This window comes from Macrotis lagotis, chromosome 3 (genome assembly GCF_037893015.1).
Source record: "Macrotis lagotis isolate mMagLag1 chromosome 3, bilby.v1.9.chrom.fasta, whole genome shotgun sequence".
In the NCBI taxonomy this organism is placed as follows: domain Eukaryota; kingdom Metazoa; phylum Chordata; class Mammalia; order Peramelemorphia; family Peramelidae; genus Macrotis; species Macrotis lagotis.
In genome coordinates this window covers 12394004-12407971 of record NC_133660.1, presented here as the reverse complement: position 1 = coordinate 12407971, position 13968 = coordinate 12394004, and the positions used below count along the sequence as shown (strand labels likewise).

Sequence of the window (13968 nt, the reverse complement as noted above, 5' to 3'; positions counted from 1 at the left end):
ATTCTTCCAAATGGTAGTGTTGCTATTAGGTGTGGTTTTGGCATAGTTTTCCTCTACTTCCAAAGTGAGTTTTTCAGACCAAAAAAAAAAAAATCACTCTGTTCCCTCTGAAAGAGCTGTATAAGTGGGCGGAATCATGAACAGGAGGCTGGCCTACTTTTCCAGAAACATAACTCAGTACAATGCTAGCAGCATGACTAAGTCATTCCATGACACAATTATTCTTTTTACCACTTGCTTATGTGTTGTTTCACTTCTTGTCAGGGAGAGCTCTGTGCAGACCTACATTTTATTTTTCCACCTGTTTATGATTATTTTCATCAAGCTATTTTTGAAGAAATTGATCATCTCAAGATGATATTCTGTGTGTTAAAATTTCTATCCAATAGTTAACAGAAATATCATTCCATGATTGGAATGGGGTTATTCATCCATCTGAAAGGCAGTAGGATGAATCTGCTGTGCCATCAGTCAAAACTTTTCATAAGCCTTTGAAGTAAGACTCAGGAGAAGATGAGGATGGTAAACTGTTCCAGCATCTTAGCATGCCCTTACAACTTGACGGAGGTGGAGTTAAAAAGAGATTTGGACAATTATGACAATCTGAAGCTTGTTTTCTCTGTGGTTTTGTCTATAATGATGGTATTGGTGATGTTTGCTCTGGGCTGCACTGTGGACATCAAGAAGTTATGGTCCCATATCAGAAGACCCTGGGGGATTGCTGTGGGTCTACTATGTCAGTATGGGCTGATGCCTCTCATAGCCTATCTCTTGACCATTAGCTTCTCTTTACCACCAATTCAAGCCATTGCAGTTCTCATCATGGGTTGCAGCCCTGGCAGAACAATCTCTAATCTTTTGACTTATTGGGCTGATGGAGACATAGACCTCAGGTAAGGTGACAGACATCTTAATGTTATTTTGATATAAATTATTTAATTGGGAATTTCTACATATAAGATAACACAGCCAACCTATGAGTATCAATCTTCTTTTTAGGATGGGTTAGACCAGTGGGATCAGATACATTATCAGTGGCCCTTATATAGTCAGCAACACTCCCAGGTTTGGGTCTGAACCAGATTAAAATGCAATTGAAAATATTTAACAAAAGAAATAAAAATACAATAAAAATATACATTTTGAAACTAAGTCAATACATAGCCAGTGGGGATCCTCATGTATGGAATAGTGGCCCCATTTCTACTTGCATTTGACATCACTGGTTGTAGATACTTATCAACTATGTGACTGTAAGGCAAGTATCCTAACATCTCTGAGATAGAATAATCTTTCTTGCCCTTTGTCTTCAATAGAACTGTATTATGGAAAAAAACACTTTGGATACCTTTCAGAAATATGTAAATGTACTAGACTATTAAGTTCTCCATTAAAGCATGTGCAGTGACAATTTTGCATAGATTTGTTCATCTCAGGAAAGAAGATAATAACATCAGGCCCATAAACTTGAATTAAGGCTCAAAATATGCTTTCCTAGCATAGCCTTCTGTTAGAAGATTTTATTGGTTTCTGTTATTAATTGAAATTTGTGTATACATGAGAATGGAAGTAAAATTTCACTTTTTTTCTGGGTCCTTAGTGTCCAATTCAAGTTTCAATGACCAGAGAATTCCAGTGTTTTGAGCACTGGCCTTTCAGAAGGCCCTCATTAAAATGACTTTGCTTTCTTGATAAACAAACATAAGTTTCTGATTTCCAGTGTTGGACCAGAGAATGGAAATTTCATTTTTCATTTTTAATTAGTCTGAGCTAATATATCTGTTTATATTTAGGGGAACTAAAAAAATTCTTTGTATCCTCCCAGTGACTTTCTGTTTTAAATTATTATTTAAGTTTTTAGTTAATATCTTTTATTCTCACATTATATTTATTTCTAAATATATCCTTCCCTCTCCTCTACTTAGAGAGCATTCCTTGTAATAAAGAAAACAAAAAGCAGGTCAGCAAAACTAAGCTACAGTAACTAAATCTTATAAAATATGCATTATGCCATCCCCTAAGCCCCCAAACTCTGCAAATCTTAGAGGGAATGTTCACTTGCATCTTTTTTTTAATTTTTCTTCTTTTTTTTGAAGTTTGTTTTTTTTCTTTCTCATCTCTCCCCCACTCTAAAGTAAAAACAAAACCCTTCTAACAATTATATAGCCAAGGAAAACAAATTTCCACATTGGTCAAATATTTCTCTTTCTGCATCTTAAATTCATTGCCTCTGTCAGGAGATGGATGACAATGCTTCATTATTGGCCCTCTGGAGTCATGGTTGACTAATTCACTGATTGGCGTTATTAAGTCTATGAAAGTTGTCTTTACAATGTTGTTATTATTGAAAAATAATTTTCTTTTCCCTCCACTTCACATTTATACATTTTCAGGTGAGTTAAATGCTCTGTGAATTTCAGTTACATACTCTAAATGATGGTTCTTGAGTCATATTTCTTATGCTGTTTGAGTAATTATTATTTCACGTTAAGGAACTTTGTTAATCCAACGCCAAAATGGAAGGTAAAATGATGCAGGCCATGAAATGAAGATAAACATTCTTTTTTTTTTTTACTTTGTTTGTTCTTTAAATATTGATTGTAAGTAACTGTTTTCATGATAAGAGTTATACAAGCATTTATTTAAGAATATCTTGAACAAACACCTGGAAAGATTGATGTGAACTGATGTGTAGTGAAGTGAACAGAACCAGGAAAACATTGCATACACTAACAGCAATATTGTACAATGAAAAACTGTTAGCTCCCAAAGGGCTAATGTTGAAGAATTATCCAACTCCAGAGAAAGAACTGATATTGATTGGATTCAGACTGAAACATGCTTTTTTTTTTAGTTTGTGCAAGGCAGTGGAGTTATGTTATTTGCCCAAGATCACACAGCTAGGCAATTATTAAGTGTCTGAGGTCAAATTTGAACTCAGGTCCTCCTTGAGTCCAGGGCTGGTTTCTATCCACTGTGCCACCTAGCTGCTCCCGAAACAAGCTATTTTCACTTTTTCATTTTTTTTTGAGTCTTGTACAAAATGACTAAAAGGAAATGTTTTGCATAATTGAACATGTGTAACCTATATCTGATTTCTCAGGGAGTAAGAAGGGGAAAAGGGAAAGACAGAATTAAACAAAAATGTTAAAAAAAATTGGGAAAAAATACCTTGGACTTCTGAAATCTGTTTTCAAATTTACATCAAAAAGTTTTTTTCAAAAATGTTTTGTTCTACAACTATCAAGCTGTACACTTGTATGCTTTCTGTCCATTTGGACTTTTATTGCGGTAAGTCAGTCACTGCTAAATTCATTCTTTTTTTTTCAAAATGATGTGATAAAAAAATCAGTTTGTCTATAAAATGATAGCTGAATATTGTTAATCACTGAGCATTTTGGGAGGGTCTATACTTTTGTTAATATATATGCACCTATTTCCTTTGAAATGACAACCTAACATAAAATGCTCATTTAAGGATTTTAAGAATGTCTTTTAGACAGTTATGGGTCTAAAGGGAAGGTCTCTTTGTATACAAGATTCCTTTCTTGTTGGCTTGCTGATCCCTGAAATTTTAGTTTCTTGTAGTTAAACAAAACCTTGAACCTTCTTCCAGTTTTCCTTTCTATTAAACAAAGATAGCTTTGAGCAACTGAGACTCCGCATCTGTGAAATGATCAGGTTCCCATCAACTCTAAATCTATGCTCCTAAGATCTTCCTCCCTGTCCCCCATTACATGTAAAGATTTCAACATACATTTTTTTGTAAGATTTTGGGTTCTAAATTTTTCTTCCTCCCTTTCTCTTTGAGCCCAATCGATCTGATATAGTTACTAGATGTACAATATAATCCTAAGTATTTTAATTATCATTTTCATGAGCTTCTTCCTTCTCTTTTGGATAACAAGTTAGATTAGATAGATAGAATGTAGAGAACTTGATACTGAGGTGGGAGAGATCGAAAGAGAAAAAGAGCCTTCTCTCTGAGGGAGTGTGAAGGAAAGATGAGCAAAGAGAGAATCAAAAGGGGAGCTCAGGATATTGAGAATTCTTTGATTAGTTATATATACAAAACAGAAACAAACAAACCTTACTTCTTGTAAGAAAAAAAAAGAACCAAATGGGTACTAAAAGATTTATCTAATGCTTGTTCTCCTTATAAAATTAATAAAGCAAGGTCCTGATTGCACTGATGAACCTTAGATGATGACCTCTGTGAATTTGGCCATAAAAATCATTAAATGTATGTTAATCTTCAGAGTTAGACTTAATAAGGGAGAAATGTTAACTTCCAGGGTTTGGCTTAAGAAAGAACAAAACAGAATTGGGTAAACATACACATTTATTAATATTTCTCTAAGTTCACCAATTATACAATGGCATGTGGGAGGGTCTAGTTAAAGAACCCCACCCCCAAAAAATAGAGTCCTGAACTGGGTTAGACTCTCAGAAAGCAAGATCTGAAAAGCCACCTCTGGCTTGTCCGATCAAAGAAGGAATTGGGCCACAATTTAGGATGGGGGCCGAAAAGTTGGATATCAGATACACCAATAAAATAAGTGTCTTAGCATAATGCTAAAGACCTTCAAGGAAGCAATATAAATTTTCCTCCTCCAGAATGTGGGCAAATCCAATGAACCTTTCATTCCTTCTCCAGGATGTTTGCACACATTGATACAATGGAACTTGTTTTTAGGGGCCAACATATATGAGCCAGAGATAGTACCATTTAGCCAAATGTGTAAATGTAGCAAGTATTGATCAGTTACTAATGATAGATTGTGAATGGATTTTTGTCATGTCAAACTAATGGTTTTATTTGGTCAGGTGACAATGACCACAGGTTATCAGTGTGAGAACTATTCATATCTATGTTAACTAGTTGTTATCTAATATTATGTTTTACTCATTTTACTTCAGTGTGGTTGTTCTTTAGTATATCATTGAAGCTAAGATAAATATTATTAAACTTGCTCCATGTACTTATATTATACTATAGATCCTGGAACTTTAAAGTTTCTGTGGGAAAGTGTATTATTTATCATTTGTCTTTTGGGACCAAGATATCCATGACTTTTCATCTTAGTTCATATCCCTATTTTAGCATAATGTTGCTGAATCTCCCTGAACTATTATTTTCCACTTTTAGTTTGGGACAATCATGACCCTTTTACTAGGGACAAGTGGAGTCTTGTTAAGTTGGAGTCGCTTTGAACACAAATTCCACTGTGATTAAACAATGTAAGCTACTTGGTTGGCTACATTCTCTTATGTTTATGCAATACTGGAATTTCTTGTCAGAGATATTAAGTAATCTCTTACTTCTCACACTCTTCATAGAAGTTCATTTTCTTTCTATATTAACGTTTACAACAGCAGCTACTACACAGGGTTATCCCATTTTATCTAATGATTTAAAATGAATTTGAATCTTGAATGATTGATTTCATAAAAATTTTAGATTATGCTCATGTAGTTAGCTTTGTGCAATTGGTCTAATTTAAAGCCTACATAATGGATCTCTCAAATCATGATTTTTTTCTATTCAGTATGTTTATTTTGATCTTTGAACCAGAAAAGGATGGGAACTTTTGGAGGGCTATGCTAAAGTAGGTCCCTTGACCAACTGGCAGTTAAAAATTTTTAATTTATTTTAGTTTTTTGCAAGGCAAATTGGGTTAAGGTGCTTGCCCAAGGCCACACAGCTAGGTAATTATTAAGTATCTGAGGCCGGATTTGAACTCAGGTACTCCTGACTCCAGAGCTGGTGCCACTGTGCCACGTAGCTGCCCCCTGGTTAGAAATTTAAAAAGCATTAAATGGAGGTTGTTAGAAGAGGTAAACAAACTCTTATCTCAGGTTCAAAAATACATATGCAGAACCCTTGGTTATATGGGAAAGTGAGCTTCCCTGAATCCCTTCTTCTATATTCTTTCCCTCTACCTAGTCATATGGCCTTTATGGTTATTATACTATGATTCTCTAGGTGACTTGACTCCTTAAGGGAGAGTAATGATCATAATAGCAATAATTACTACTATGAAAAACTTTTTTTAGGTTTTTGCAAGGCAAATATGGTTAAGTGGCTTGCCCAAGGCCACACAGCTAAGTAATTATTAAGTGCCTGAGGTCAGACTTGAACTCAGGTACTCCTGGCTCCAGGGTCAGTGCTCTATTCACTGCACCACCTAGCTGCCCCTGAAAAACTTCTTTAAAATGGATGTTTAGCTGAAATCAAAGTTATGTGAAAATAGAATAAATTATCCATTATCTTGTTTGCCACTAGAGTTATTCCAAAGATGCTTTCAACTCATAAGATGACTCAGTAAACCCCAGTACTTTCATTCCATTATTAAAAAATCAGTTGATAATAGTCCACAGAAGACTAAATATTAAAAAAAAAAAGTGAGTGTTCTAGGCTCAGGTCATACCCCAGAAGTTTAGGTTTAACACTGGAACAAAATGAGATTTTCATTGCTCATTCAGTAATCAACTAATGGGATAAATCTCTATCACAGGAGGAGGGCATTCAATAGGGTTAGACACTGAGGACAATTCAAGTTGATTCATTTGAGTGAAATCCCTTACTGAGTTGCTCTTTGGGATACACAAGCTAAGAATCAGAGACATTCTGTAACTCCTCATGGCTGCTTTCTATTTCTTGGGGATGGTCATTTATTTTTTTAAATTCAAGGTATTGGGGTTAAGTGACTTGCCCAAGGTCACACAGCAAGGCAATTATTAAGTGTCTGAGACCAGATTTGAACTCAGGTACTTCTGACTCCAGGGCTGGTGCTTTATTCGTTGTGCCACCTAGCTGCCCCTGGGGATGGTCTTAATATATTCAAAGGAACCACTAGCCTCATTTGCATGGGGCAGGGGTAAGGAGAGAGGTTTTTTCCCCCAATTTTAATTAAAGATTTTATTTATTTTGAGTTTTATGGTGTTTCCCCCAATCTTACTTCCCTCTCCCCACTCCCCACAGAAGGCAATTTGCCAGTCCCCACATTGTGTCCATGTTGTACATTGATCCAAATTGACTGTGATGAGAGAGAAATCACATTCTTATGGAAGAAACATAAAGTATAAGAGATAGCAAGATCAGACAATAAGATATCATGTTTTTTTCCCCTAAATTAAAGGGAATAGTCCTTGAACTTTGTTCAAACTTCACAGTTCTTTATCTGGATACAGATGGTATTCTCCATTGCAGACAGCCCCAAATTGTCCCTGATTATTGCCCTGCAGGAATGAACAAGTCCATCAAGGTTTGATCATCACCCTCATGTTGCTGTTAGAGGGTACCATGTTTTTCTGGTTCTGCTCATCTCACTCAGCATCAATTCATGCAAATCCCTCCAGGCTTCCCTGAATTCCCATCCCTCCTGGTTTTTAATAGAACAGTAGTGTTCTGGGGACATACATATACTACAGTTTGCTAAGTCATTCCCCAATTGAAGGACATTTACTTGATTTCCAATTCTGTGCCACCACAAAGAGGGCTGCTATGAATATTTGTGTACAAGTGATGTTTTTAGCCTTTTTCATCATCTCTTCAGGGTATAGTAGTGGTATTGCTGGATCAAAGGGTATGCATATTTTTGTTGCCCTTTGGGCATAGAAGGGAGAGAGTTCTTACCACATTAGGATATTGTGACTTGTTACTGGATTGTTTCTATCTGAAATCCTTTGAAAAATATAAGAATGAGATGAATAATAACAATAATAACAACAATAATAATAATACAAATAAAAAGACAGCATGTTGTACTAAGTTGGCCTTGAATTTCTCCTACATTCTGTACTTGTCCATTTGATTTTTTTAAACACAAAGGATTTTAAATTTATTCCCATACAATTTTATCCTCTTAGATTCTATCTGCCTTCCTAGATTGTCAAGAACTTTGTTGTTCCCAATTCTATCACATACTTAGTTTTCCTTCTTTCATGCCAAATTTGCAATCTCATGAAAATTTGATAAACAATTCTGATCTATGCCTTCAGCATACAAATCACTGTTAACAGTGTAGAAAACCACAATATACAAAAAGCAGTTGGGTATCATGCCGCTGTGGACCTCTCTCCAGATTGACATTCTCTCTTGGTTAAAACATTTTGCACTTAGCATGTGGTCAGTTCCAGATTCACTTAAGATGTACCATCATCCTCCCCATATCTCCATCTATTTTGTAAAAAGTGAAAACATTTCTTAAGTGGTTTACTGGAATGCAGAATAATCATGTTTATTGAATTTTCCTGGTTTGATTATAGATCTGATTGGTTTCTAGTCTTTAATCAAAAAAAGGAAATGAGCTTAGTTCACTCTGACTTATTTCCGGAGTCATAACTAGCCATTTTGGTACCTGTGGGCCATCATTATTTGACGGGTAAGGAGATAAAGCCTTGGGATACTGGCCCGTGTCCCTTTGGGCCTAAGGCTGCTTCTGAGGAGGCAGCATGGTAGGGTAGGACCTGTGAAGACCTCACATAGGGTGTGTATCTGTGTGTGATGTGTGAGAATGCTTAAGAATAGGTAATATATTACTACTTCATTTTCAGTTCTCTTCCATAGTCTGATGCCCTGCAAAATATCTACCACTTTTTTTCCCTTTTACTCTCCAAATCATACCTTCTTCTTCAGTCAAGTTGATTTTTATCACTATCCCCTGAATACCTGATGATTTCTCTTACCCCCTCCCTTTACTGGTGGTATTTCTCCTGCATAGAATACTTCTTTTCTTCTTGCTTCTGTTTATCCACAAACTCAAGGTCCAGCTCAGGGCCCATCTCTTCCTATGAAGCCTCACCTGACTCTTCCAACCAGTGCTAATCTCATCAGGATCATGAAGCTTGGTGTTTATTTCATAGTTGTACATAGTTGTACCCTCTCTAATTAAATTATTAGCTCTTAGAGGCCAGAGACCATGTCCTATACTTTTGTATAGACATGGGTCATCCATAAATAATCAATTGCTTAATGACAGAATTCAACTTCTATAAACCTTTTCTGCACCACAGATATAGCCTTTTATCCACAATTTGTAACATTTAGAAGACTCTCAGGTAATTTATCCCATGTAGCCAACAAGAGAGTAGTTAATAAGTTAATTAAAGACAGAATTTTACTAACTTGCCTTCCTGTGCATCATTTTTATTTTGCTTGCAGCATTAGTATGACAACTTGTTCCTCAGTAATTGCCATTGGAATGATGCCACTCTGCCTCTATCTCTACACTCGACACTGGGATCTTGAACAGAATCTCATCGTGCCATATCAGACCGTAGGTACTGTACTACTGAGCTTTAAGCAGTAAATATCAGCCTTAGATGCTTGGTAATAAATTTTATATTCATTTTTTTGGAGAATAGAAAAAGTCAAAGGACTAGTAAAAGTAAAGGACTAGTGGTAATTTTGCCTATTTTAAATTTTAAATCACTGGATTGAAAAGTTTATTAGAGGATCAATATGTGATTTGCTGATCATTTATTATTTGGGTTAAAAAGTAATCTCAGGGGTGGCTAGGTGGCACAGTGGATAGAGCACCTGCCCTGGAGTCAAGAATACCTGAGTTCAAATCCGGCCTCAGACACTTAAAATTATCTAGCTGTATGGCCTTGGGCAAGCCACTTAACCCCATTGCCTTGCAAAAAAAAAAAAAAAAAGAAATTATACCTAAGGAACAATTCCACAGAAGTTGTTAAATAAATGTCTGTGGGGGTGAATAACTCTTTTCATTTTCTTCAAAGTTTAGCTATATTCTGCAAATATCATCCATTCCCCACCCCCAATTCCCACCCTTGCCACAGATGCTCTTTATCTTGCTCTCTGATTATTCACTTATGCTTCTTTTCTCCCTGCTGACCTTTCTGGGGAAGCAAGAGATGTAGTCATAGAAACCTTGACCTCTGGGCCTATTGAAGCTCCTATCCTTAGGAGTTACATTAAACCGTATATTAATGTCTGGGACTGGTTTGATCCATATCTGATAAGCTTCCAATGCTATCTATCTGAGTCACTCCATAAATGTTTAATGATGTGGGTGCTTGTGGTTGATCAAGTTTTGGATTTTGAGAACTTAAAAGTTAGTTTTAAAAATATGACTTTAAAAGGAAAAAATTCTTACCAGTTACATTGCTGTCCTACTAGTGATCTAAAGAACTAAATATGATACAGAACTGGATTTCCAATATCAGCTCTGCAGAAAGCATAGTAGATTCCTTTTTTTTTTAGGTTTTTTTTTTCTTTTGCAAGGCAAATGGGGTTAAGTGGCCTGCCCAAGGCCACACAGCTAGGTAATTATTAAGTGTCTGACGCCGGATTTGAACCCAGGTACTCCTGACTCCAGGGCCGGTGCTCTATCCACTGTGCCACCTAGCCACCCCAGCATAGTAGATTCTAATGAATTCTTCAATTCCTTAAAACTACATATTAAATAATGTTTATTTCCTTGGTTATGCTGAAAGAAAATGCCTTTTAAAAATTATTTTTTTTTTATGTTTTTGCAAGGCAATGGAGTTAAATGACTTGCCCATGGTCTCACAGCTAGGTAATCATTAAGTGTCTGAGGTCGAATTTGAACTCAGGTCCTCCTGACTCCAGGGCGGGTGCTCTATTCACCGTGCCACCCAGCTTCCCCAGAAAAATGCCTTTTTAAAGAATTTTTTAAAAAACTAGTTAAATAGAAATCAAAGAGAAGTCAAGTTTTCAGAAATTGTTTGGTCTGATATGTTTTCTATTTCTGCAGGAATTACTCTTTTATGCTTGATTGTACCTGTGGCTTTTGGCATCTTTGTGAATTTCAAGTGGCCAAAACAATCTAAAATCATCCTAAAAGTAAGTCACCCCATTTTTTGAGACTTGGAAGTCCTCAGTGAATGACACATGACAGAGACAAAGGAAAAATTATGGTATAGATAGACCTTATGAATAAAAGCCCCCAATCTTTTACATTTCCAAAACAGAAATTTTTATTGGAACTACAAACTTGACCAAAGACTTTCTTCTCCCCCAAATGGAGCACTCTTCTTTGGTTTAATACTTAAAGAAATATATCAAGGTTGAACTAGAAAACTGAGGGACACTTGGAACTTGGTGAAGTGCGAACAACCCAAATCAGCTCATTTAGGCAAGTCTTGGTTAAGCCTACAGAGAAGGTGAGGGTATGTAATACTTAAACTTGCCACCAGGTGGTGAACTCTTAAGGCAGTCAGGAGCTTTTCAATTTCTCTCTGGTTTAAGGGTGAGGTAACTTCCTTAGAAGATCCTTGTTGATATTAGAAACTCATCTCTTTATGAGAATATTATATGGTTGGAGTTGTAGCAAGATCAGTAAAATACTAATTACTCGAAAGAAAACAACTAAGAGGTCCTTCTTGGCCAGGGCAGAATGCAGTCTATCAACTTTATTTACTATTTTATTTATTATTTTACTATTTTATTTAGTATTTTATATTATTATTTATTATTTTATTATTATTTATTGCTATTATAGTTAATATTGCTAGTACTTTATACTACTCCTAGAGTCCATAGACACCTGGACTGCTCCTCTCATCTCCATGCCTGAGATTTCAACAGTGATGCTAGATCATTTGGAGTAACTCTTGCCAGATGACAATGTAATCTGAGAAAGGAAATGGAAAATTATGCAGAATATTGAATGTAATACTTAAATTCTGGACACAGCAAATGTACCTCCACTGCATTTAACCACATTCTCCAAGTTCTGACTGCCTGCATTTACAAATTCAGAAACAACAAATTGCTTTTTACAGAGTGTAAAGTGAAAAGCAAAAAGGTCAAAACATTTCCATTGGAGATACCTGCCTGCAACCATCTTTGAAGCCTCTTCCTGTTTGTCCCTGTCTAGTTATGACCAGAGGAGAACACTGGCTACATGTACTCACAGTTCATGGAAAAGAATACTGGAACAAGTTATTTCCCCACAAGCTCACAATCAAAGGAGACTAGAAGCAGATGAAAATGTTTAGAAAATGTTCTTTTCTATCAGCTCACCAGCCCAGTAAGATTTACAACAGTCGTCAGTTTTGCAAGTCAAGATCTTTCTTCACATTCCAATTCTTTTTTTTTAGGTTTTTTTGCAAGGCAAACTGGGTTAAGTGGCTTGTCCAAGGCCACACAGCTAGGTCATTATTAAGTGTCTGAGGCTGGATTTGAACTCAGGTACTCCTGACTCTAGGACCAGTGCTCTATCCATTGTGCCACCTAGCTGCCCCTGAAAACAGAGATTTATTAAATGAAGTTACAACATATTAAGAAAGTAATAGGAAAGCTAAAAAGAGTTTAAAGAGAAGACCACATGGATTGTTGACTGAATTGGCCAGGCCAGCTGGCCAGGGTTCAATAGGAGACTGGAAAGTAAAAGGGACTAGCCCCTTCCTGGGATCTCCTTAAATTCTCTCCCAGAGAGGGCGGAGCCAAGATGGCTACAAGAAAGGATCGAGTCTTAGGTGCACTCTGATAAAACTTTGAAACTAAGGACTCTAACTCCCAAGTCAAAGAGAAAATATTACAAGCAGCCAGAAGGACACAGTTCAAATATCATGGATCACACAGGAACTTAGCAGCAACTACATTAAAAGCTTGTAGGGCTTGGAATATAATATACCGGAAGGCAAAAGAGCTTAGAATGCAGCTAAGACTGAACTACCCAGCAAGGCTGAATGTCCTCTTCCAGGGAAAAAAGATGGACTTTCAATGAACCAGGGGAATTTCAAAGGTTCCTTTTGGAATGGCCAGAGCTGAACAGAAGGTTTGATCTTCAGATACAGGACTCAGGTGAAGCATAGAGATTGGAGGAAAAGGGGAAAATGTGAGGGACTTAATGAGGATGAAATGCATGTATTCCTGTATAGAAAAATGACACTGATAATACTCATATGAACCTTCTCAGTTAATAGAGCAGGTAGAGGGAGCTTTTATAGTTGAAGCACAGGAGAAAGCTGAATTTGAAGATAAAATATGGTGTAAAAATGGAGTCAATAGAAAAAAAAGGAAATGTAATGGGAGAAAGAAAAAGGGGAGGGGAATAGGCCAAGATATTTCATATAGTAAGATTTTTTTTTATTACAATGAGCTATTGCAATGATATGGAAGGGGGGAGGCAAGGGGGAATGAGGGAACCTGTGCTCTCATCAGAGGTGGCTAGGAGAGGAAATAGCATATGTACTCAATGGGGTATAGGCATTTGGAGTAAGAAGGAGGGGAGAGCAGGGGGAAGGGGTGGGGATGTGAATAAAGGAGGAGAGGATGGACCATGTGGGGAGAGTGGTCAGATATAAAAAAAAAAATTCTCTCCCAGAGTCCATGGGAGGGGGTGATAACCTGGGAGTGACCCAAGTCCCTCATTGGAGATTTTGCCTCTTGGGGAGGGATCTCTTTTGGGTGGTCTTCCAGGGCCAGTGCTCCCTGGCTGCCTCACTAAAAAACTATGCAACCCAAATCAAGTTGAAGGTCAGGCCCTCAGGTGTGGCCTAAACTAGATGATAAAGGAAGGAAGATTCTCTTTACAACAGCAAACAAAAGATTTACAAAGATGGTGTCCCGCTGGAGTCATCACTCCCATGCCCAGTTTTCTCTGTATCATCTCAGCTTTAGGGAGGCACTCTTGGCAATTTCCCTATCTATTGGCCACTTTTGTTGGCTACATGCAAGTCAAAAATCTAAGGATAGAAGAAAGAAGAGAGGAAGGAATTCTTTTTCTTATAGCTGTTATTCTCTTTTTTTCCCTAGGCAAGATGGAGCAGTCTCATTTCTGGTACTTTGTCTCCAGTTCTGTAGAAACTTTGGGGATTCTTGGTTCTTCAAGAATCCATTATGGAACTATCAAAATGGTCTCCAAACTAAGCCCAACCAAATCAGTTGGTTCAAGTGCCAGATTTTGAAGACTATCACAGGGACCATGTTAGTATTCTGAATTTGTTGAGACTGATCCTCTTTGCTTTCAT

At 36.8% G+C, this 13968-nt stretch overlaps 1 protein-coding gene across 1 annotated transcript in view; it reads left to right on the top strand.

The window, feature by feature from the left end:
* Positions 1-219: 219 nt before the first annotated feature.
* The window catches only part of SLC10A6 (solute carrier family 10 member 6), a 35162-nt gene continuing 21413 nt past the window's right edge, over positions 220-13968 (top strand). Inside the window, exons 1-3 of the mRNA XM_074228108.1 lie at positions 220-893; positions 9167-9285; positions 10746-10834. Coding sequence (XP_074084209.1) covers positions 514-893; positions 9167-9285; positions 10746-10834 — 588 coding nt within the window. The 5' untranslated portion in view covers positions 220-513. The remainder of the gene's footprint in view (positions 894-9166; positions 9286-10745; positions 10835-13968) is intronic.